Genomic DNA, 25,960 nt, shown 5'->3' on the forward strand with positions numbered 1-25,960 from the left:
TTAACATTAGGATCTGCAGGAAGTTGCCTGATCCATCCCTAGGTCTAGGGTGAGGGACTATAGACTAAAAGGTGGGAACCCTCCCCTCCCCTTCCTCCAGCCATGAACACTGTTTGTTTCACTCCAACCAGAAAGACCAGTGGCAAGGGCAGCACCTATGTTTCCAGGGAGACGAGGCAGGCAGTGATGCTGGACGGGGTTCACCCAGAGAGAAAGACATCATGCTTCTCTTGGTGACACTGAGCCTTAGGCACAACTCCGTGGGCCCAGAAAAGCCCAGTCCTCCAGCCCTGGTGCAAAGAGGCACCTCACAGGGACAGCAGTTCTGGTTTGACCTCTGGGCATCAGAGGAGGCAATAGGTTCTGAGTACCTCCCAGGTGGCCCCTGCAGGCTGCTATGGCCACGGAAGCAGATCTTCATGACCACCGGTAGGTAGAGCACAAGGTCAGAGCTCCGGCTGTCATGAGCAGGTGTTCAGTTCCACCCCTCACTAGCTCTCTAACCCTGAGCAATTTAATTGATTTCTTAGGGCCTTCGTTTCTTCATCTCTCAAATCGTTAACAATGGTTATCTGTACTTCTAGTGTGACTGCTAGACCTTTAGGCCTTGGGCTTATGACAGCAAATGAGACTCCATGATAAGGTTAGGCAAAGGTGGTCAAGACCACAGGGACCTGTTCGGGCACGGTGGCTCATGCCTATAATCCCAGCACCTTGGTAGGCCGAGACGGGTGGATCATTTGAGGTCAATGTGGTGAAACCCCATCTCTACTAAAAAATATAAAAATTAGCCAGGCACGGTGGCACACACCTATAGTGCTCCAGCCTGGGCAACGGAGCAAGACTCCATCTCAAAAAAAAAAAAAAAGACCACAGGGACCTCCTGAGATAGGCCAGCTGCCAGGACCAGAGGACCCCAGGCCCTGCATGGCAAGCTGGAGAAAGGGAAGCAAGAACCAACGCCAATCCCAAGAAACGGGATTCCAAAGCCCCACCTGTGACGCTATCTATGCTGTAGCAGAACTGAGGTGAGCACTTGGCAAGTAAAACTGAAACACTACAGATGAGCGCTCGCCACAATAAATACCTCTAATCGTTTCCCATCCTCATCATACACAGACACCGTGACCTCCACGTTCTTCGCTGTTGTTTTGCTTCCTTTATCAAAATCTCCTTGAACTAATGTTACATAGATATCATTTCGAACATCACCTGAGGGGGGAGAAATCATACATTTAAAAAACAATCCATTATTCATAGCATAATTGTGAATTTTGCAAGACTGTCTACCTCTCCTCATAGATTATCACAAATACATATTAGATGATTATGAAATATCTTCTACAAAACAGCCTTACCATTTAAATACATGACAAGAGCAATTTTCACCATGATAAAATTTTCTAGAAAGAGGAAAAATCTCAAAGTTTCTAATGATCTGCTTGGTTCTCATCTGGGCAGAGGACACTCTACCCTTCTCGGGGTAACCGACAACCAGAGGGGCTCCAATACTGTTAATGGCATCCACGGCCCATGGTAGCCCACACCATTGTCCCCTGTTGGACGGCTGGCTATGGCTGTCTGAGTCCTCAGTAGCCAAGGAACATCACAGTATCCACTGGCACTCCCAGATAACTGGCAAGGTTGCTTCCTATGCATTCTTCTTAAAAGCATGACTCCAAGACTTGAACTAAAAGCTGATTAAGAATGAGGACCAGCCAGGGGAGGTGGCTCACGCCTGTGATCCCTGCACTTTGGGATGCCGAGGCAGGTAGATCACTTAAGGTCAGGAGTTCAAGACCAGCCTGGCCAACATGGTGAACCCTCATCTCTACTAAAAATACAAAAATTAGCTACAGGGCATGGTGGTGCAGGCCTGTAATCCCAGCTACTCGGGAGGCGGAAGTTGCTGCGAACCAAGATCCTGCCACTGCACTCCAGCCTTGGAAACAGAGCAAAACTGTCGAAAAAAAAAAAAGAAAAAAGAATGAGGATCACCAGCCTAGGATCAGGGAGGAAAAATGGGTCTAGGGAGAAACTTTCTGCACGGCTCTTCCCTTCTGGCAGGCAGCTATCAGGATCCTGACTGGGGACCACAGAGAGAAGAACAAAACAGACCTGCCTATTTTAAAGTGAGATGGGCTTTTAATTGTAGGGGAAAAAAAACCGCAAGAAATGAGCTCAAGACTCTTCTTCCTACTGAGAACATAGGAAGCCCCTGGTAATGGCCCGACTGGGAGAACTTCACAAGCTTCATTAGCAACATGATTTAGAAGAAGCCTCGTTCCCAGCCACTGCTCCTCTGCTGCCTGCCTGGCCACCTCCCACGCCCTGACCACCCGCTCTCCCAAGGAGCCAAAGAGCGGTTCCGTCAAGAGCAGCGAATGCCATTCTGGCTGAAGACCAAGGACCCCTTAAGGAAAGTAACTCTCTTTGCTCCTTGCTTTCTTGTTTTTGCTTTTTTTTTTTTCTTTTAAACTGCCCTATTTTGGCTTTTAATGTATCCAACTATTAAATTAAGCTTTCATTTAAAAGTCATTATCATAATAATCCCAGTGGGTTGCTACCAAGCCACAGTAGCTGTGTGGAAGGAGGCACGGCTGCCGCCCACTGATACTGACCACAAGAGAAATTAAGAACCGTGGAGCATAGGACGAAGGGTAGGCGCAAGGCCACCCAACCAAGACTTGCTGCTTATTCGCTGTGTGACCTTGGACAAGTCACTTAGCCTCCAAGGCCAGCACCACTGAACAGCCTCACTGATAAGGAAGGCATCAACTACACGATCTCTCAGCCTAAAAATTCTATCAAGGCACAAACACCATCATTGAAAAAGAACTTCAGGGCCGGGCGCAGCAGCTCACGCCTGGAATCCCAGCACTTTGGGAGGCTGAGGCGGGTGAATCGCCTGAGCTCAGGAGTTTGAGACCAGCCTGGGCAACACAGTGAAGCCCCGTCTCTACTAAAATAAAAAAATTGGCCAGGCATGGTAGTGCGTGCCTGTAATCCCAGCTACTCTGGAGGCTCAGGCAGGAGAACTGCTTGAAACCGGGAGGGAGAGGTTGCAGTGAGCTGAGATCATGCTACTGCACTCCAGCCCGGGTGACAGGGAGAAACTCCCACAGCCTCACTCCCAAGTACACCTCGAGTGCGTTACTCCAGGGCCAGCACAGAAGTAAGACCTCATTTACACTAGGCAAACCCCACAGATGGGCATTCACCATAGACCCTCATCAAATGCCTCCCCAGGTTACAGAACATTCTGGGGAAGAAGGAACTAGAAGGAGACATAGTGGACTCCTGCTACCTTCCCAGCTCAAAGAAAAACTTGGCATCGCCTGCCTGGATCCTTCAGGACTCCAGGAGTCCAGCGAGCCACGAGAAAGTAGCAGAGCAGGACGCTGGGTGACAGGACAGGCTCTGCGCTGTCCAAAGAAGATGCGCATCCCCACAAACAGCAACAAAACCAGGTGACACGCAGGTTCTGCAGGCTAAAGGCAGGGAGACAGACTGATAACCGCCCACACACTCTCTCTCTAGTGCCCACAGCCTGGTCAGTCAGTACTCGGCCAACAGAGAACACAGATGACCCACCCAAGCTAGAATCCCTTCCTATGAGATACATACCCGAGGACTTAGCACATGGAACCTGCCAGAACAATGGTCAACTGTATCATTTCCCTATGAATCTATCATGAGATGATCTACAAGTTTAGACTTACTTTTTTTTTTGAGACAGGGTCTCTCTCTGTCACTCAAGCTGGAGTGCAGTGGTTGTGATCATGGCTCACTGTGGCATTGACCTCCTGTGCTCCAGGGATCCTCCCATCTCAGCCTCCCTAGTACCTGATACTACCAGGTACTACCTGGCGCTCACCATCACACCGGGCCTAGACTTAGTTTTTAAGTCTATCCATCATAAAGGAAACACTATTGGCATGAACTGGAAGCTTCTGAGTTTCCCTTTGAACATGAGGACATCCTAAGGACACCAAGATACATGCATATTGCCAATTGCTTCATCCTAATTTATAAATCTGCATCTCAAATGCAAATACAAATAATAAGTATACAAATTAGTCCACTCTCATTAATAAACCTAAATTAATTTCCTGCATATAGACTGGACACACACAAGTAATAGCTTCAGAATTGACTAAACGTCATGCTTTTCTTCCTGTACAGGTAAGCCTAGCTATTATTTAGCCTAACCAATTTAGATGTCTTTCATATGGATTTACCAGACCGACTATTCAATGACCCACACCAGCCCTGAAAGACAAAAGGAGTAGAAAGAATGTGTCTTGAAGTTGCACTAAAGTAAGCAAAGCAATAACTCCTACAGCATGCACCCTGAATAGCCACCACTCTCCTGGCTATACAGCACAGGCCTATAAAAGGAGGCTGCATTGAATATGGGGTAGTTTGTCCTTGTTTCCACGGCTCATTAGCTGAGCGACTTTAGTCTACAGTTTAATTTGGATAGGAATTAACCCAACACCAATTTGTGGGCTTCCAAGAACCTCACGTGGTTCAACTTGGTTTTGTTTTGAGACAAGGTCGCAATCTGTCGCCCAGGCTAGAGTGCAGTGGCATGATCTGTGCTCACAGCAACCTCTGCCTCCCAGGTTCAAGTGATTCTCCCACCTGAGCCCCCCAAAGTAGCTGGAATGACAGGCATACGCCACCACGCCCAGCTAACTTTTTTATTTTTTTGTCAAGACGGGGTTTCGCCATGTTCCCCAGGCTGGTCCCAAACTCCTGAGCTCAAGTGATCCCCCCACCTCAAACTCCCAAAGTGCCAGGATTACAGGCATGAGCCACTACACCCGGCCAAGCCACATAAGCACTACTTGCAAACCAAAAAGTATCACACGGATATAAAGGATACAAATTAACATGCTTCCAAAGATCTCTTGATGATCAAATCAGATTATTATGAACGTTATTTGGAAACTGAAAAGTATTATGTAAATATGAGTTAACACGGAAATCCTGTTATTGGTCAGTTTAGATTTCATGACTTAGAATTCACGGAGCAATGCCAGTATAACGTACACTACCTGAGCGGGTGCAGGCACAGGCATTTCCATTCAGCGACCATCCAACCCTGCCACTTGCCCTAAGGTGGGCTTCACATTGGGCAGCTCCCTTTCTGACCTCTTTGCTTCTTTTGACCTGATGTCTACCCAGACATTCACTGGGTGCCCACACCCCCCTCACACAACCCTTGCAGTTGGGGAGAGCTGATCCATCCAGGGGTACAGGGGGCGAGGAAGCATATTCTACCACTCTGGTCACAGCCCCATGATCCATAACCATGCTGGGGCTTACAGGGTCACCTACCAGGAGCTGAGCCCTTTCCTTGCCAGAGCTCATACATGACGCTGCCCACACGTCATTCTCCGTGGCTGGCTACCCCCATGCCATGCTGAGAAGCCCTGAACGAGCCAGTTCTTACCAGGCATGATTATCTCCGGAAACCCTGTTTTTCGAGCCACAGCTGTGGTCCTGTCCACTAAATGCGGAAACTCTTTTCGGATCTGATGGATATCTCCAGGAAGTAATTTCAATGTTACCCACAAACCTGAAAAAACAACGGATGCTGTTAAGTCACATTTTATCCTATGCATTTTTAGAAGTTTTCACGAAACCAATTTCAATGAATGAGAGACTTTTAATTCACAATTCAACATCTCGAGAGAAAAGGTGGGTATATGAGAAAGAGAGGGGCAAGGCAAAAGGTGCTTGTTGTGGGGACTCCATGCATCCAACGAGCTGGGATGCCAGCCCTGCCCTAGAGTGACTCACAGACAGCTGAACGCACATCAGCAGCCGCTGTGCACCCACTGTGCTGCTGAGGAATGCCAAGGACCAATGTCTCTTTCGAGTGGGTAGACATTTAAGATAAATCAGCAGGCCACCTTTTTCTGGGAGGGGGCTGAGAACTCTGTCATTTTCTAGTCTCCCAGGAAAGACAAAGGCAGGGGAGGATTCGGGAGGTGAATTCATAGCTTCGAGAACCCATCAAAGTTTCAAGTAGCTAAGCAGCATCACACAACCTGGGTGAGCAGTGGAGCACTAGGCTGCAGGGCCACCAGCAGGACAGCCGTCGCCAGCCAGGACAGGCGCAGCCTGTGGAGCACAGGCCCTCTGTACCACAGTGCCACAGCAAAGAAAACAAAGCTCCAGCCGCTCTCGGCTCTTTTCTCCAAGAGAGAAATGAAGACTTTCAAAGCCTCTAAACCTAGATGCCACGGGTATCCTGGGGAGAGGGCAGTAAACCCAGTGGGGTCTATGTGTAAGGGCGTGTGTGCGGGATGTATGCGGGCTCTTCCTCCCTGCAAGGCTGACAAAGAACTGTGGTTTGTATAAATACTGAGTAGCAATCAATTAGGAGGTGACAGTAGGAGGAAACAAGCCAGACACTTCCAACAAGTCAAAGGCAGGGGCAGGCAGGGGCTTGGCCTGAGCTGTCTTCTGCGACGGCATCTTGTCCCCCCATGGGAAGGGGCTGGCGCTATAAGCCAGCACATGGGGGTGCTCTGTCCCTGAGGCCTCAGTGGGGGCTGCCTGCTTGCTTCCCCCAACTCAGCTCGATAGGGCCTCATCTGCCCCTCAGAACATCAAAGCCTCTGTCCTCACTTATGCTACTAGCATGGGTAGGCACGCATGCCTGTGGCTGTGCGTGTGTCCGTGTGTGTGTCTGTGTCTATGTGAGTCTCTGTGTATCTGTGTGACTCTGTGTCTGTGTATCTGTATCTGTGCATGTGTGTCTGTGTGTCCACGTGTCTGTGCCCGTGTGTGTCTGTGTGTTTGTGTGTGTGTCTCTGTGTATCTGTGTCTGTGTGTATCTGTATGTGTGTGGCTAAATCTGTGTCTGTCTGTGTTTCTGTATCTATGTCTGTCTGTATCTGTATGTATGTCTGTGTCTGTGTTTATGTGTATATCTGTATCTGTGTGTGAGTGTATGTATGTCTGTGTGCGTGTCTGTGTCTATATCCATGTGTGTATCTGTGTCTGTGTGTGTGTCTATGTACATCTGTGTGTGGGGGGTGTCTGTATCTGTCTGTGGTGTGTGTGTGTGGTGTCTGTATCTGTGTGTGTGTGTGTGTGTATGGTGTGTGTGTGTGTGTGGTGTATCTGTGTGTTTGTGGTGTCTGTATCTGTGTGTGTGTCTGTTTTTATGGTGTCTGTATTGTGTGTATTTGTGTATGTGTTTGTGGTGTATCCGTGTGTGTTTATGGTGTCTGTATCTGTGTGTGTGTATGTGTTTGTGGTGTATCTGTGTGTGTTTGTGGTGTCTGTGTGTGTGTGTGTATGTGTTTGTGGTGTATCTATGTATCTGTGTGTGTGTGTGTTTGTGCTGTCTGTATCTGTGTATCTGTGTGCTGTGGTGTCTGTATCTATGTGTTTGTGGTGTCTGTATCTGTGTGTCTGTGTATGTATTTGTGGTGTATCTGTGTGTGTGTGTGTGTGTGTGTGTGTTTGTGGTGTATCTGTGTTTGTGGTGTCTGTATCTGTGTGTTTGTGTGGTGTCTGTATCTGTGTGTGTGTTTGTGGTGTATCTGTGTGTGTGTTTATGGTGTCTCTGTGTGTGTGTGTGTGTGTGTGTGTGTGTATGTGGTGTATCTGTGTGTGTGTTTATGGTGTCTCTGTGTGTGTGTGTGTATGTGTAGTGTATCTGTGTGTGTGTGTCTGTGGTGTCTGTATCTGTGTGTGTGTGCGTGTGTCTGTGTTTGTGGTGTTTATATCTGTGTGTGGGGGGGTGTCTGTATCTGTCTGTGTGTGTGTGTGTGTGTGTGTGTCTGTGTTTGTGTGTGTGTGTGTGTGTGTGCAGCTGTCCCCTCTTCAGATGCCTCCAGAGCAGAACCCGCCCTCCATCACCCTCAGCTCAGCTCCCTGCCCTGGGTGGAAGGAACTGAGACAGTCACAGGCCTGTCCTCCGGCAGCCTGCCTTCTGAGCAGCCCTGGGAGGTAACTGACAGCGGTGCCGGCACCTCAGGCTGTCCCTGACGGGAGCAGCTCTGCTTGATTCAGTCTCACACCTCATGCCCTGTCCTCTGGCTGCCCACTCCTGTATCCACTATCCTGGAAACGGCGTTCTCCTTTGCATAGATTTCCATTACTTGGTGCTGAGAAGTCAAAAGTCACGGATGATGTTTTGTTCTTTGCCAGCTGGTGAAACCCCCTTTCCTCTTGCTATCTAGTGAGTCCCTCTAATTTATTCAAAAGTAGCTACTGAGCACCTACTATGTGCCAGGCAAATACTGGGCACTGCACCTACTGCAGACATAGGGCAGACCCTCACGATCTCCCCTGCCAGGGGTTTAGCTTCCATTGCCAACAGTCAAACGCTAACTGCACAGTTTCTTAGAGAAACACGCAACTGCGAAGTTCTCATGGGAGAAGTCCTGAGTACACTGCAAGGCATCCTGGGACCAGTCTCAAGGGTCACAGAGTAAGGTACTTTGGGGCTGAGACCTGCAGGAAGCGAGGGAACTGCAGACCTGTCCTCACCCAGGGGAAGTGGAGCCCCCAGATGCTGTGGTAAGCCAGTGGGGAGGCTGCGGTAGCAGGCACCGTGGTCTATCTGAAGGACAGGGGCACCCAGAGCGGAGATCAGGAACAAGAGTCAGGCTCTGACCTGACACCCTGTGGCTACAGGGAACGGGCAGGCAGGAGTACAAAGCACAGTGGGGATGGAATCGCAGCAGGGAGGCCACCGCATGATCCTAGCTGGCTGGCAGGGTGTGAACGCCATTATGGAGGGTGGGAAAGGGGACCAGCGTGAAGGTCAAATCAGCAGAACCACGGGGAGTTGGGATAGGAGGAGGCGCAGCTTACGGAGACGGTGCCCCTTGCAGGCACAACCACTAGCAAGTCCCGGGGGTACCATTCCTTGGAACAGGAAGACCCCCCCCCAGGCAGAGCTGCCTGAAGGGCAAGCACCCAGAGTGGGGAAGGAAAGAAGAGTCCCGAAGAGAGGCAGGAGAAGGGCTCATTTTGAGAGCTCACAAGGGGACAGAGACGTCAGAGATAACAGGGGAAACGGGAAACTGGGACGGGATGGTGCCCATGCAGCCACAGGGCTCCTGCTGGGAGACGGGGGCAGGGAGGGCAGGGGCGCTCAGGGAGAGGGCCGATGCTGGGAGGCAGAAGGGCGAAGATGAATGGGAGATGAAGACCAGAGGGAGAAGCCACATATGCAGAGACAGAGGTATTACTCAGGGTAGCACTGCTTCTTGGTGTTTCTTTTCTTTCCTTTTTTTAAAAAATATATTTTTTTCTTTTTCCTTTCTTTTTAAGATACGAAATTCCAGATCATGGGAGGGAGAGTTTGAAGGAAGGAAGAACCACCAATAGAAAGCGGTCCCCGAAGAGGTATCGGGGATGGCACCCAGACAGGAGCACATGTACCACTGCCCAGAATATGCGTTTCACCAGACAAGTTACCACAAAAGGCAAGTGGGAGCTAAACCCTGCTTCTACTGGCTCACCAAGCCACAGGCCCTGGCACTGGCTTCATCTCCCTACTCACCCGGTTGATGAGGCCTCTTTTTCTAATTCACACGAAAGCACCCTGAGCTAACAGCAGCTCCAGACCTGCAGAATAGGTAAGCAGACAGATGTGCAAAGGGCCAGGCACTTCCTCACCCTAACCCCTGGCCCCAGCCTCCGGGAGAGCAAACCAAAGCCCAGACCCTGACGGAAGAGCCTGAGGAATGGGTACCGTGGCTGACAGGGAGCTGGTCTTCCCTGGGACACCAGGATGCAGCTAAGAGTGTCTCAAATCTCAGGAGTTTGAGTCCAAAAGCCTCCCTGGAGAATGAATGTCCACAAAATAAATCTTAAAGAAAGATGCTCTTTGAAGGATTGCAGGATGTGGTGAGGTCATTATTTACAGAGGTCAAAGGTTAAGACATGAGGATGGAACACCTAACACTTAATATTAGAAATCCTGCGTTTCAAACACCTTTCTCAGAAACACCAGCCTGCTCAAACACCTTAATACATAAACTAATGCATTAGTGACACAATTAAATTTATTACCACACACTTTAAAAACGGAAATTAAATGTTCCTGATTACCGTGTGTTTTAAATGCTTTTCTCATAGGAGAAAAAAGTGCATTTGGGGTTGGCATTTGCTTAACCAGAATAACTAAAAACAAAGAGGATTAGCATACATTCTATCTCAAACGACAGAACCAGATGTCTGGAGTCTTCATGAATTCACTGTCCACATAAAATGTCCCACACCTCTGGGTTCAGGGATCAGAATAATTTGGAATAAATATTCAGGATTTTGTCTATTGTGAAGAGGAAACATATTGGCATAAACCAAAAACTGGCCAAGGCCGAGTGGTGAGCTCAAGAGACAGGAGGCGCATGTGGACAGAGGCATGAAAAAAGAGAGAACCAGCGGTTCTCTCTGAAGATGAATATCTCCTCCATGTCCCTTCCACTCCTGGGACCGCTAACAGTCACTTGACACACAAGCAAGGATCAGGCTAAGCCTGGGCTGCTGGTGATAAAATGAGCTCCGGTGGGCAGCGCCCTGCAGTCCCGGGGGCCGATCTGTGCGGCTGCCCTGGCTGGCCACATCGCTCACCTCTGACCTGAATTCCACCCACCATTGTGCCCTGGAGAAAATTCAGGTTCAAGGAAAACAAGCACTAGTCATGTTGCCTAAGGCCATTCTGATTCAGGAAGTCACCTGTGATCCCCTTGACAAAACTATCACTGTTCTTCTCCCTCGGTTTTCCTGTGACTTGAAAATGCCCACTCCTCCCGGAAGTGCAAGGAACTGGACCCCCGGGCACGAGCCCAGGGTTCTCCGGCTTCAAAGATCTTGGCCACAGACCAGTGAGCCTGGCAGAGGCAGGTTCCTGGTCCTCTTTCCCAGTGATTTCCTGCTGGCCCGACACCAAACTCCACTTTCCCTGAATGACTCTAATAAAAGTTTATCAAAACTCTGATGACTGCAAAAGAAACGAGATCCGAGGGCAGTCCCAGCTCGAAGCACTGAAGGACCGGCTGGCAACCTTTGCACTGGCACTCCCAGCCTGAGAGTGAATCCAATCTAAACAGCCCTAATTGGACCTCCCTGTGGTTTTCAATTAAAGTGTAAATTGGGAGGGCTGTTAATTTAGGAGAAGATGGGTCCTGGGTCAGCTGAAAATTGCTCTGTCTGCAGAGGCCGCATCCCATTAACGTTCTGGGTTGGGGTTTTTGTCCTGCTACTGTTTGCCAGAGAGGGGGGTAGTTCACACCAGAAGAAAGCTGGAGGTCCCTGCAGAGCCCTAGGAAGGCTCATTCTCTAGAACATTCTTCAGGCTCAATTCACATTCTCCTTTAGAACAGTGGGAAATGAATCAAGATAATTGTTTTTTAAAAGTCTAGTGACATAAGGTAGCTGGACGATGAAGCAGGTCTGTTCACCTAAGCTCTACCGCATTTACGGGCAGTCTGCATGGATCAGGGAGTGAAACGGTCAGGTTCTGAAGGTGACTTCCCCTTGGGCTGGAGGCGGGGCCTCAGTCACAGTTGTTTCCTGGCAGCCCTCCTGGCCAGCCAAGTGCCAACTGTCACCAGCCCGAGGTGATTGATTCATTCCTTCTGCCAGCAGCAGGTCAGCTGCTTGGAAACGTGTCAGTGCAGGATTAAAACCGGTGAGTGTGAGACAGAGTGTAGGGGCGGAGAAATCACTTAAATGAAGAACTCAGGGGAGCAAGTCTGCACAAATGAAATCACTTTCTTAGGGAGACCAGCAGGGGAGACCCAGAGCAGGCAGTGATTAGCACACAACATGGGCAGAGGGAGCTACGCCTACCACCTGCATGTTCCTCTAAACATCTAATCTGACCCCCCTCTCCATCCAGGAGTGGGCTCTTAGCAATATTCACAAAGGTGATGGGCAAGAAAACCGTCATACACTGTACATGTCACACGTCACACACATTCTCCACCACGATCACTGTCATCCCCATCATCATCACCACCATCATGATCAACATCAAACTAAAACCAATCCAGACAGCACTGTCCCAACACATGCAAATACACACTGATAGAAACAAAATAGGAAAATACGTACCCTGCCCCTTGTGGTTGACTTCTTTGGCAGCGATGACTTTGTTTATAACAGTCTGAAGGAAGTCATTCTCCCCTGCCACCCTGGGTGAAAAACGGGATGACATGTTCAGCGGCTTGTGTCGAATGGCGTCGTCCAACGCGAGCCTGGAGGGCACGGGACGACCAAGACCACAGGAGACAAAGGGGCACAGAGACCCATGGGTCACGGTAACAAGGGAACATAAGAGATCATCGTCACCGAGTGCGAGAGGGAGGCATCATGAGTCAACGCACAACAAAGGATGGGAGAGGTGACAAGAGAAACAGGGAAAAGCATTGATCAGGAAAATGCTGAACCACGAGAGGGAACAGAGCAAATGAGGGCAACCCTCTCCCCAGGAATAAACGTGCACCAGGCCTCCACTGCGTCTCCATCAGACACTTGTGTTTAAAAAAAGGAGCTTGTCTGAAAGCCACATGGTTGAAAGGCATTTAATCCCAAAGAATGTTTATGGCCATTCCTCCAATTTCAATAATTCTGAACATAGCATAGGTCAAGGGGCAGGTTGATCTAAAGGGAAAAGCAAAATCGAGATTAAAAAAAAAAAAAAATCCCTGGAACCTAACTGCTTGTAAAGGCTTTCTACTCTACGCTCTTGGACTATGTACACAACAGGCCCTAAAATGACCACATGGGAGAAGAATGGCACCGTGTTTGGAGAACACCACTACCTATTCCCATGTGTGGCGCCGTTATGAACGCAGACCACCCATGTTTTCAGGGCCCGTGAACCAGGAGCCTGTGACAGACGCTGTGCTGTATGAGAGACTGGCTACAAACGGGTAGCATATGCCCAAACAGAAATACCATGTAGCACAGAGAAGTGCGCTATGAAATGAGCAAGAAAATAGACAGCATGGCCATAATGTTTAAAATCAATCCTGGGAACAAGGACAGTGCTATCCATCACTTGAGCCACATGACTCGAGGAAACTGAAGACTGTTGTCATTTACTTCACCAAGTTAAAAAAGACAGGGAGGGAGGGAGATGTGCAATGTGCTTCCTTCTCTAAAACCAACCCTGTGAGATAATAAATCAGTTTTAATGGAGCAAAAAACGGTTTCATTAGCATGACATTTCCCAAAGAACTGGTTTCATTGCTTATTTTGCTATTAAAAATCATGCTGTTCTTTTGTTTCTAACACTTCAAATATTCATCTGTCTATTAGTCTTCACGGAGTCACAAATTACATAAGAGTTACACATGGAATAATATATTTTTCAAGTGGACATTCCACTACAAGATAGAAAAAGATGGCAGCAAAGCACAGGCAATCTCAAACAACTCATAACATGTTCTGTGAAAATCAGTGAATCTAAAACTAATAACCTCCCTAACTTTACAAACAATCCCTCAAGCTGGGTTTGTTTTTGTTTTTGTTTCTGACTTTTCACAGAGGACACTAGCAGGCAACAGGTAATTTCAACTTTAGTGGTACATCTGGGCATCAAGAACCTCTGAGGTCTAATATATAATACAGCATTCAAAACAGCAGGGGGCTGCATTATTTCTCATGAGAGAATGAGGCAATTTAATATTATAATTTTACAAAGGTGTATTTTATTTATGACCTCAATATCTGCCCATGTTCCACGATACCGTTCCCCTTGTTTGCTAAGGAAACTTTCAGATTCTGCAGCACTGTGTTCTCTTTATAAACTCTCCTCACTGGGTGGGACTACAAAACAACATTATCCAGCAGAGCTTTCTGCAGTGCTGGAGATGTGCTGTGTATGTGCTGCCCAGGATGGTGCCACTGACCTCCCCTGCTGCTGAACACTTGAAACAGGACCAGTGTGACTGAAGAACTAAATGTTTAATGCTAACTCATTCTAATTATTATTATTATTGAGATAGAATCTCCCTCTGTCGCCCAGGCTGGAGTGCAGTGGCGTGATCTGGGCTCATTGCAACCTCTGCCTCCCTGGTTCAAATGATTCTCCTGCCTCAGCCTCCCAAGTAGCTGGGATTATAGGCACCTGCCACCACGCCCGGCTAATTTTTGTATTTTTAGTAGTTATGGGGTTTCGCCATGTTGGCCAGGCTGGTCTTGAACTCCTGACCTCAGGTGATCCTCCTGCCTCAGCCTCCCAAAGTGCTGGGATTACAGGCATGAGCCACTGCGCCCAGCTCATTTTAAGTATTTTAAATAGCCACATGGAGCTAATGGTTACCACACTGGACAGGAGAGTAAACCTAAAGCATTTAAGCCACAAAGAGACTTTTGCCTCTAGTTGTGCATGGTGAGATACATATAACTTAACCCTGACTCCCAGCTCAATAACACAGGGTTTGCTGTTATTCTTATGTCAAGAAGATAGCAAAATCTCCTACTGAGCTGTACAAAAAGCCTTAGGGTGCTACGTGACCAGATCGCCTGCCTGCAAAGGAAGCCATACTCTTTCTGTCTTAGCCAGTGGCACTCAAGACCCAGAAGAGTCGGGTGGGGTTGAGTGCGGTGGTCCGTCACCAAGGATGCATGGGGCAGAGGGAAGCCAACCTCACTTCTCCGGGCCCCCAAGGACAGGGCTCCTTCAGCCACCCAATTACTACCCTCCTCCTAAACCCTTCAGCCAACAGCTGAAAACAGTAAAATTTCTAAAATCTAAAAATGTGTTTCAAGTCTGAAGTTGAGTAAGAATAAAAATGAGGGAAAAGTGAAACTGCAGAGCACTATGGCAGGTGGCTTCCACTTCCCCTACCGTGCACTCTCCCCTAACATCGCCCCCCAACCCCACACCCAGGAGGAAGCTGTCTCTTATAATTAACCTCAACCATCTGGATTCCTTTTTCTCTTCTCCTCTGTGAGGAATAGGAGTGCCCTTAAGTAGCCAACGACCATCATCTGGGTACACTCTTGCTTCCACACGAAGGAAATAAACGCCAATTCTTCCCACAAGTTCCCTGGGTTCTACCTACAAATCAGATAATCAATTTAATGAATCTCCTCTAAGAGCTTTTTCTCAGCTTCCGTGCCTCTTTAAAGACTTCAGGTCAGAACTAGAGAAAGCTTAAAAACGAACACAGATAGGCTCCACTCTAAGCAAAAACCCAGACACAAAAATCAGCAGTGTGATTATATGCTTTAAAGCATTATTTCTCGCTTTAAAATAATTCATCACAATTTTGTTTGGTTTTCTATTTTAAAAACAGCAACCTCCTATGATGAATTTGGAAGCATTGTGCTTTGAAAATACAAATAGCTACTAGAATAAATCAATTATGTAAAGAAACATTCAGGCTCAGAGCAGAGTTGTAATTCTGTGCCTTCTATATAAGGCAATTCAGTGATTACCAGTAAAATCTCCTACTTTCAGGACCATCAACAAACTTTGACCCAGGATTCTTATGGCTACAAAAAATTCCACATACTACAGCAGTGACTAAAGAGGTTTTTCATAATTATAAAATAATCAATCCTTACTTATGTTTATCCATTTAATTATAAAGATAATTATTACAAGCCTATGTTTTCCACATTATATCTGGCTAAGTACTTGAATTGCTCCATACTTACGGCTGAAAGGGAATGAAATGCTGCTTATCTTCATCGTCTACTTTTCCATTTATTATATCTGTTACATCCATCACTGGAGACAAAAAGAGAACAGAGATTATTTTGGCTTAAATGCTATAATCACAGAACACAAACAAACAAACAAAGGAACATCAGAATATCTTCTGGCAAACAATAGCAAAAGCTGTTTTCTCATAGTCAAGTCTAAATTATTTCCATGCTTGAAAGACAAATTAAGTTATCAGAAAATGCTGGCCCAAATGGAATTGGGGCTCAAATGGCAGAGTTCCATTTAATAATTTCCTTTGCCTATTATCCAACTGTCACCCTAGAACTGCCCTGTCCAATAGAACTTTCTGTAATGATGGAAAATGTTCCATTAACAACAAGCAACGAAAATGTGAAAGCATAGGCCAGGCGCAGTGGCTCACACCTGTAATCCCAGCACTTTGGGAGACCAAGGCCGGCAGACTGCTTGAGCCCAGGAGTTCGAGACCAGCCTAGGCAACATGACAAAACCCCATCTCTACAAAAAATACAAAAATTATCCAGGCATGGTGGTGTGCACCTGTAGTCCCAGCTACTCAGGAGGCTGAGATGGGAGACTTGCTTGGGCCCAGGAGGTGGAGGTTGCAGTGAGCAGAATTCACACCACTGCCCTCCAGCCTGAGTGACAGAGTGAGACCCTGCCACAAAACAAAAGAAAAAAAGAAAATGTAGAAAGCATGACGGAGGAACTGAAAATTTACTTTCATTTCATTCATTTAATTTAAATTTAACTAGTCACATGTGACAAGTGGTTACCACACTGGCCAGCACTGTTCTGGAGCCTCACATTTTTGCTTTCCCCCAAACAATTAAGCAAACAAGTAGCTACCATTTACCAAGCACCCACCACATGCTGGTATCTGTCAATGCTGTTTCAAGAGGACACTTCAAGGCAAATCCTCAGTCACCTACCATATTGACAAGAAACTGAGGCTCAAAGACAGGCATGAACAAGCATGCTCAAAGTCTACAGCTAGAAAGTCTCCAACACCCAAGCTCTTTCAATCCTATTAAACTGCCTTCACAAACACACCCCCCGGGAGGTCCAGGCTTGCTAACATCACAAGAAAGGCTAATATCCTTTGCAATGTTCTTGTGTTAAAAGACATTCCCTGATTACATTCAGGGGTAAACCCAGACACAGTCTACTTTTCAAACAATTCCTTTTGCCCTTGGTCATGACAGAACAAGAAAATCCAAGAATAACCCCAGATGGCCCGGGTCACTTTCCCTGTGTCTGCTATTGCTCAACCGCCACGCTGGACTTAAGAATTAAGAGAGGAAGATGCCTTGTTTATTTTCTTTGCACCAGACCCTTCCCCAGAAGGGTCTCTCTGTAGCCCAGCTCTATGTTCAGGTAAGAGGATCAGTCTAAACATACCTTGTCCAATATATAAGAAATCATATATTGAAAATTTTCCTTTCTACCATCACCGTCACCACCCTCCAAAAAGGGGGAGGGGTGCATAGAACCAAAACAGCAGCACTCTCATCCCCTGCTTGGTCTGGTGGAGCCCAAGGGGCCTCAGCAGTGTGTCCTAAGAGACGACACCGACACTCACTCCACTGAACCCAGGACTCAAAGAGCCAAGAGCCCACGGCTGTGTTTGCAGATACAGGTCAAAGAATCCCAGATAACTTGGAACATCAACTGACAGCTGCTCAGAAGATGCATGGTCTGGACACGGGCCCTCACCTGGCCTGGGGGAAGCATTTCCCAGCTTCCAGCACTCTTGGGGGTGACTGACCCACACGCAACTGACTGCAGCACCCACCTTTTTACCTTTTTCCGAGATGCCTGAGACCACCAGTTCAGCATCCTTCAATAAACTCATTTGGGCAGCAGCCCACCAAGGGAGTGTGACCCGAGCAGGCCCGCCCTCACATGCCAGCTGGTCCTGGGTGGCCTGCTAGGTGCCTGCAGAGCTCCTCTCAGCTGACCATGGGACTCCCTTGCCACATCCCCAGTGCCCAGCCCTGGAACACAGGACCATGTGCAGGAAGGCAGCAAACAAGCGGGAAACGCAAGCAGAGCCCGAGCACCCACAGGAGGAAAACACACCGAGTCCCGCACCCATCCTGAGCCTCGAGGAGAAGGCCTTGACGTCACCAGTCATCACCGCTCATCGCGCTTCCCAGGGACTCTCCTGACTGCTCTTCCGCACACAGCCCCACGCGGAGGGAGTGCTCCCTGCAGTTTGGACAAGATGTCCCTGACACCAAAGGAGGAAATAAAGGACTTGGGGGGAAATCTCCCCCAAACAGCCAGCCCAAGGTCTCTACATTCAGGTAAGAGGATGGTGAAAAGACAGAGTCCAGCTGAAGTCGGTACAGCTGTGTGAGGGAGAGGCCGGGAAGACAGACGGCACCGCATGATGCTGGAAGACAGAGGGCAGGAGAAGGAAGGAGGCAGTGGCGTCAGGACAAGAGTGACAGAGGCCCAGGGCCAGCACAGGCGGCAAAGCAGAAGGCAGGAGGTGAGAAACGTCTCACAGGGAGGGGCTGATGGCTCGGTCCCACTGGTGGGGCTGCATCAGGATAACTTGCTCACAGCAAATGGACCCCCACACCCTGCAAGTCAGCAACTCCGCTGCAGGGGCTGTCCTGCAAACAGGCACAGGTGGGATGCTTCGAGACCCAGGATGCTCACTGCGTAGCTACTACACCGCAAGGCTGAGATACCCTCAGAGCCCAGAGCAAAGGACTGCTGGAATCACAGGGCTACAGGCTGCAGCCACTGAGATGCCGAATTTTTAAATAATACTTAATGACATGTTCATAAGATAATGCTAGGTTTGTTAGAAAGATAAAAGTATATGCAATGCAAACATGCTTACTACTGAACTGCATACCTAAAAATGGTTAAGATGGCAAAAAAGGGACTAAAAAGACATTAAAAAATCAATCAGTTAAATAAACAAATACATGGTAGGATGCGATATTGTATTTAATAATCATATGCCACACACAGAAAAAAAAATTTGGAAACAAACATATCGGAATAAACATGAGGTACTACCCTGGCTATGTAAAACTATGGATAATTTATTTAACTACACTTTTCCATAAAATTTCCATTATTTTTACAATTTTCTATCTTTTAGAAAAAGATAGAAAAGGTTACATTATAAAAAGGTTAAAAGACAGAAATGTGACACATTATTTTCAACCGAAGACTAAGAACTGTAGACTTCAAGGTCCATGAACACTTTTCTCATTTTAAGGAACTGAACTCTGTTGACACAGACATGCAGAAGTCATTCTGAAGAAAGCCTCAAAATTAAATTTGCATGGGGAAATTGAAGTAGCATACAAATAGGTAGAATACGATTATCAAAATGTTGATCAACCTTCTCAGATGTGGGAAGCATCCCTTCTATCCCTTCCTTTGTTGTTGTTGTTGTTTTTTTTTTGAGAAAGCGTCTCACTCTGTTGCCTAGGCTGAAGTGCAGTGGTACCACCACGGTTCACAGCAACCTCAACCTCCCAAGCTCAGGCAATCCTCCTGCCTTGGCCACCCCAAGCATGCGCCACCACGACCGGCTAATTTTTGTGTATATATATATACACATATATATATATTTTTTTTGGTAGAGATGCGGTTTCACCATATTGCCCAGGCTGGTCTCGAACTGCTGGACTCAAGCAATCCACCCACTTTGGCCTCCCAAAGTGCTGGGATTACAGGTGTGAGCCACTGCACCTGACCAAGTGTCCTTTCTTAGTAACAAAGAGAACATCTGGTTGGACAACACATTGAATAAGTTAGAAGCAATTCCTACTAAAAAAAACTCCCCAGACATGCTGAATGCCACCATGTGATAAGCGGGGCGGAGCAGGGAGGGCAAGGTGGTCTGGTGGCAGCAAACTGCCAGTCATTGAGTGGCCCATAGTGACAAACAAGTGATTTTGGTTAAAGTAGAGATTCTGGTTTTCCTGGACAGGAGTGGGGCCTGTGCAAGACTTTTTTCTTTTTTGGGGGGGGCGGGGGGGTTGGAGGGGACAGGATCTGACTCTGCAGCCCAGGCTGGAGTACAGTGGCACGATCATGGCTCATTTGCAGTCTCGACCTCCCTGGGCTCAGGGGATCCTCCCACCTCAGCCTCTTGAGTAGCTGGGACCACAGGTGCAAGCCACCAAGCGCCCAGCTAACTTTTGTATCTTTTAGTAGAGACAAGGTTTCGCCATGTTGGCAGGCTGGTCTTGAATGCCTGGGCTCAAGCGATCTGCCTGTCTCGGCCTCCCAAACTGCTAGGATTACAGGCATGAACCACAGCACCTGACCAAGAATTTTTATTGATAGCTCACAAGATTTTTCTCATACTCACTTAGGATTGAGAACCACTGCATTAAGATATTTACCTTTTGTACCAAAAATTTACATAGCCAGATCACATAATGAAATGTCTCAGAGAAGAGTTTCTAGTAGCAAACTGCAAACTCCACAAGCAGAATGATCAGGTCCTTACTTTTGTGTTTTGTTTTGTTTTGTTTTATTTGAGATGGAGTCTTGCCCCGTCACCCTGGCGTGATCTTGGCTCACTGCAACCTCCGCCTCCCCGGTTCAAGCAATTCTCTCCTGCCTCAGCCTCCTGAGTAGCTCGGATTACAGGCACGCGCCACCACGCCCAACTAATTTTTTGTATCTTTAGTAGAGACAGGGTTTCACCATACTGGCCAGGCTGGTCTCGTACTCCTGACCTCATTATCTGCCTACCTCGGCCTCCCAAAGTTCTGGGATTAGAGGTGTGAGCCACTGCACCTGGCCTTTTTTTTTTTTTTTTTGGGACAGAGTCTCTCCCTGTTCCCCAGGCTGGAGTGCAGTGACACAATCTTAGCTCACTGCAACCTCTGCCTCCCAGGTTCAAGCAACTCTTCTCCCTCAGCCTCCTGAGTAGCTGGGACTACAGGCATGCACCACCATGCCTGGCTAATTTTTTTATTTTTCGTAGATATGGGGTTTTACCATGTTGGCCAGGCTGGTCTCGAACATCCAAACTCATGTGATCTGCCCACCTCGACTTCCCACAGTGCTGGGATTACAGGTGTGAGCCACTATGCCCAGCCAGGTTCTTACTCATAATGTACAGACACACACCAGCTGAGCAGGTCTAGGAAGACTGGCCCCTCTGGAGTGAGCACAGAGGCCACAAAGGCTCAGTGCTCAGTGCTTGGGACCGAAGGATGAACAGGACATCCCCACCCAGGGCATGCAGTGGAGCCAGGCAAACCAGCAACTGCTGGACAACTGTGACACGAGAAGGGACAGAGAACTCAAAGGACCTGGAAACCCAACATTAACAGCTGCAGGCCTGAAATCTTCCCACAGAGGAAAACAAATGCCTATGGGTATCTCTGAAGCACTTCACACAGGTTCATGCAGGTTCATAAAGGTTCACACGGGTTCACACAGGTTCACACAACAGGTTCATAAAAGTTCACGCAGGTTCACACAGGTTCACAGAGGTTCACACAGGTTCACGCAGGTTCACACAGGTTCTTTGCAACCCGTAAGTGAGGGGTGACACCCCATGTGCCAGTCAGAGCAGAGCAGCGAGGAGAAGCCACACTCCGGAGAATTCATGAGCAAGACGACAAGGCTAGAACTTGGCCCCAGGGGGGTTTTCAGAAGCCCCAATATCAGTGGGCACCAGGGACACAAGACAGGAAGGGAAGGAACCAGAGACCAGTCCAGACAGGAGGAACCAGGGACCACAGGGGGTGTCCATGTGGTCAGCAGATACCAGGGGACAGAAGTCCCTGGTGGCTACACAGCCAGGGATCCAAACTCCAGTGACCAGACGTAGTGTCTCAGCCAACACTACACAGGTGGGGGCTCCAGAAACAAGGAACTATGTCCAGGCTGCCCACCCTGCCCCAGTGAATAACCCAGGCTTCTGTCATTCATGGAGAACTCCAGGAGCTGGGGGGGCCCAACCTAACTCTAAACCCCATCAACCAAGTGTTAAGTGAGCATGTAAGAAACAGTGAAAGGCCACAGCGGTGTCAGCTGAGCCCATGCCCATCACCCTCTCCATCCATTAGTACCTAGACTTTCCTGGAATGTCAACCCAATGAAAACTGAAAAATATTCCAAATTTTTAAATTCCAAAAATTTTAATCAAAAGAGGTGAAAACTGTCAGCCTGTGGTCTAGATTTTATCTTTAAGAAATATAACTACGCATTCATAGGAACTTATGACACAATCCATCTTGTAATCTAATAACCAGAGAATGTGTAGCTCTGCTGTTCAAAAGAGGAGCGACTTCCCTGTGTTGTCAAAGATGTCTCTGATTGCTCAAATGAAGCCAATTATGCATGAGACAAAAATTAAACATTTTCTTAAAACTACCATCAAGGTGGAAAAGAAAAAAAAACAATCCTGGAAAATGAAAGGTATTTTAAACATAACACTAGACTACATGTAAAAGATGCTACAGGCTCTAACAAATAGAGGGGCAATTTTCAAGTATGTATTCAAGTCATGAGATGAAAATGTTAGCAGGGCATGCGCCTGTGGTCCCAGTTACTCAGGAGGCTGAGGCAGGAGGATCACTTGAGTCCAGGAGGTCGGGGCAGCAGTGAGCTGTGATCACACAGCCTGGGTGACAGAGTTAGACTCTGTCTCCTAAAAACAAAAAGACAGAGAGATGAAAATGCAAAAGGATTTCCCTAGCCCAAGGCTGTGGGGACTTCAGAAAGAACACCTCACCCTCACCATTTCACTCACAAATGGTAAAATCATTGGAACACTCCGTTAGTTAGCTCTATGGGTAAATTGAATTGAAGTAAATTGAATTAATATGCTGCTCTCATTATGTCTATATCGCTGCTATTGCTTACTCCTTATGATGTAGTAAGTCATTTATTTAAATGATTTGAAATATTTTTCCAAAAATTCCAGGCGGAGCACAGAGGACTTTTAGGATGGTGAAGCTACCCAGTGAGAGACTACAATGGTGAATATACAGTATTATTCATTTGTCGAAACCCACAGAAGGCACAGCATCAAGAATGAACACTAATGGGCCGGGCGCGGTGGCTCACGCTTGTAATCCCAGCACTTTGGGAGGCCGAGGCGGGCGGATCACGAGGTCAGGAGATCGAGACCACGGTGAAACCCCGTCTCTACTAAAAATACAAAAAAATTAGCCGGGCGTGGTGGCGGGTGCCTGTAGTCCCAGCTACTCGGAGAGGCTGAGGCAGGAGAATGGCGTGAACCCGGGAGGCGGAGCTTGCAGTGAGCCGAGATCGCGCCACTGCACTCCAGCCTGGGCGACAGAGCGAGACTCCGTCTCAAAAAAAAAAAAAAAAAGAATGAACACTAATGTAAACTATGGACTTCAAAGGGCGACGATGTGTCAATGTGGTTCACCAACTGTAATCAATGTACCAATCTATGGGGGATATTGATAATGAGGAGGCAGGGGAAGGAAGGAGAAATATATAGGAACTGTCTGTATTTTCTGTTCAATTTTGCTTGAACTTAAAACTTTTCTAAAAATAATGTTTATTTAAAAGGCAGAGGAGAATGGACTAAGTTCAGAGTTTCCTGGTAGCCAAGGGAAAGAATGTCTTCCATAGCTGTTCATACAAAAAATCCAGCTGTGTGTCAAGAATCAGGAACTTTTCCCACATAAATATTCATATGAATCCCAAAAATCACAAAAATTAAAATAAATATCACAGTGCAAGGTAATGAAATTGTACTGCAACCATAAAAGAGAGAAAACCACTTCCCAAAACTATGAAAAATGAGAGTGACATTGAACTAGGGCAAATAATCAGAACTTCCTGGGTATGCCTTTAACTTTCCTCAACAGAGATAATTGGTCTTTCACATTCCTCATGCTGTCACCAAAAATAACAGAGCACCAGCATGGCGGAGGAAGAGCACCAACGTGGCGGCCTCAACACGGCGGATAAAAAGCACCAACACGGCGGAGGAAGAGCACCAACATGGCGGAGGAAGAGCACCAACATGAAGCTAACCGCATCCTCTTCACGGTTTGCTTTCCTTCTTCCTCTTCGTTGCTTTGACCCTCCTGCACAAATCCATTCTTATGTCCATCACCGAGACCTGAAAACCTCCACTGACTGGCTTCCCTACATACTGAGAATATGGGTCAGGATCTCTCCCAGGGAAAGATGGGATCCACTTTAAAACCAAATATATGATTTACATCTGAAACTTGTGGACTAGAGCATCCTGAACCTAGCAGGTCAACTTGAAGCCATAATGACAATAACTAATAAATATATTTTTTCTCTCCAGCAGAAAAGCTTATAAATCATAGCTGCCCATTGTCCAATCAACATTCAACAGTGGTTCTTCTGAAAGTGACTGTGAAGATCTGAAACTCTCAAGGAAACACAGAGAAATGGATTACCAGCCACTCCAAAAGGTCGCCGCAACCCCGAGGTCAGTTTCCTGGTGTTGTTGTCCCTCAGCTCCATGCGACCCACGCGAACAATCTGACAGACAAAACTGATTTTCTCCCTTTTCAGGTCTTTGCTTCCGAGGTCCTAGAAATATTAGTTTCCATAAATTATTTTGGAGACCCATTATTCAATGCAAGCTCCAATGAAAAGGACAGTAAAAAAATGGATTGAGACTGTTTTCTCAGACGAGTTTTTATCATTTTAATCATTCATATGACAAAAAGGAATTTAATAACAATACTCAATTACTGTTAAGTGAGCTTAAGATACATGTTTAAGGGCTGGGTGCAGTGGCTCACACCTGTAATCCCAGCACTTTGGAAGGCCGAGGAGGGTGGATCATGAGGTCAGGAGTTCGAGAGCAGCCTGGCGAACATGAGGAAACCCCATCTCTACTAAAAATACAAAAAATTAGCCAGGTGTGGTGGTGCATGCCTGTAATCCCAGCTACTCAGGAGGCTGAGGCAGGAGAATTGCTTGAACCCAGAAGGCAGAGGTTGCAGTAAGCTGAGATCACGCCATTGCACTCCAGCCTGGGTGACAGAGCAAGACTCCGTCTTGTGGAAAAAAATAAAAAAGATACACATTTAAGAGGCACATTCCATGGTAACGGGGTAAATCTTTGTCACGGTGATTCTGAGGGTGGCTAGAGACTCAGAAGATTTCTGGAAATGCACTCTATTTAGTAATACTACATTAACCTGTATACAGGCATCCCAGGGACCCATGTTCTAGTGTGGCAGGAAGGCAGAGAGAAATCACTAAAAGTAGTCATTAGAATGGTGTCCAATTCAACTGACCATCTTTGGGTGCACTTACAGTAAACACAGCTCGCAAATTATGTAATCTGTCTATGTCTTTAGGTAATCCTGAACTGGACCAGCGAACCAGGTAGTTCTCACTTGAAAAATGGAGAAATAAAAGCAAGTTAATTTTCAAAATAACAGGGTACCAAATATACATCCATATTTGGATGTACAATGTGGATGTATGGATGTATGCACAATGTGGATGTACGTACAAGCAAAATGTATGGCTAATTTTGCTTCATAATTAATACACGTAGGTGCACTATACAGACAACTATGAGTTTATAAATATCAAAAGTATCACATACAGCTACTCATCAATTAACATCCACAGCGCAAAAACCTTGCCAAGTTTTAATGTGCAATGTCTTGGATTGTCACTGTAATGGAACTACTTGCAAATGGTATTTCTAAGTTGGTTTCTTTTTTTTTTAAGAGCCTACTTGTTCATTTAGAATGACAATACTATAAAATTCAGCACAATGCATGTTTATTTCAAAACCTATGACAAACCAAATACACTGTAAAATAAAAACTGCATCCTATGTCAAGAGGAAACAAAGTCTGTATTAGAAGTGAGAATAAAATCCACTCATATTTTTCTGTATCATTCATACACTAAGTTTTCAAATTTTGAATAATACAAGTGAAGATACTAGAGTTTTAACATATACACAGACACACACACAATTCATACATAGTTGAACCACAATGTTTCCATCTGGGCAAACAGAAAGTTATACTGAAGGCTAAGCAGGAAAAATAGACTTACAGTGTTTTCATTTAACAAATATTAACTGACAGTCTGTATGTGGCACCATTCTAAATGATGCATTCCAGCCAATCATCTTGCAGAAAAAACAACAGGACAAAACTCACAGAAATGGCATTCATAGAAACCAAATTTTGAAAAATGGAAACAGTGATATTTGAGGGACCAGGATACATAAAATCTTATGAAGACAACTTAGGAAACAAAGTATCACTTCAATCTTCAGCTACA

At 46.8% G+C, this 25,960-nt stretch overlaps 1 protein-coding gene across 10 annotated transcripts in view; it reads right to left on the reverse strand.

Annotated features, from left to right (window-relative positions):
* Nucleotides 1–25,960, reverse strand: part of DOCK1 (dedicator of cytokinesis 1) — a 556,524-nt gene that overhangs the window by 436,954 nt on the left and 93,610 nt on the right. For 4 of the 10 annotated variants that reach the window (XM_055245663.2, XM_055245672.2, XM_055245691.2 and 1 more), the window contains exons 9-14: nt 24,968–25,049; nt 24,097–24,232; nt 15,658–15,730; nt 12,100–12,179; nt 5,462–5,587; nt 1,088–1,212 (exon numbers count right to left, since the gene is read on the reverse strand). In XM_055245663.2, the coding sequence (XP_055101638.2) occupies nt 1,088–1,212; nt 5,462–5,587; nt 12,100–12,179; nt 15,658–15,730; nt 24,097–24,232; nt 24,968–25,049 (622 nt within the window). Of the gene's footprint in view, nt 1–1,087; nt 1,213–5,461; nt 5,588–12,099; nt 12,243–15,657; nt 15,731–24,096; nt 24,233–24,967; nt 25,050–25,960 lie in introns of all 10 variants that reach the window. The other 6 variants (XM_055245650.2, XM_055245634.2, XM_055245707.2 and 3 more) reach the window with 4 other exon arrangements.

Source organism: Symphalangus syndactylus, chromosome 2 (assembly GCF_028878055.3).
Source record: "Symphalangus syndactylus isolate Jambi chromosome 2, NHGRI_mSymSyn1-v2.1_pri, whole genome shotgun sequence".
Taxonomy (NCBI): Eukaryota; Metazoa; Chordata; class Mammalia; order Primates; family Hylobatidae; genus Symphalangus; species Symphalangus syndactylus.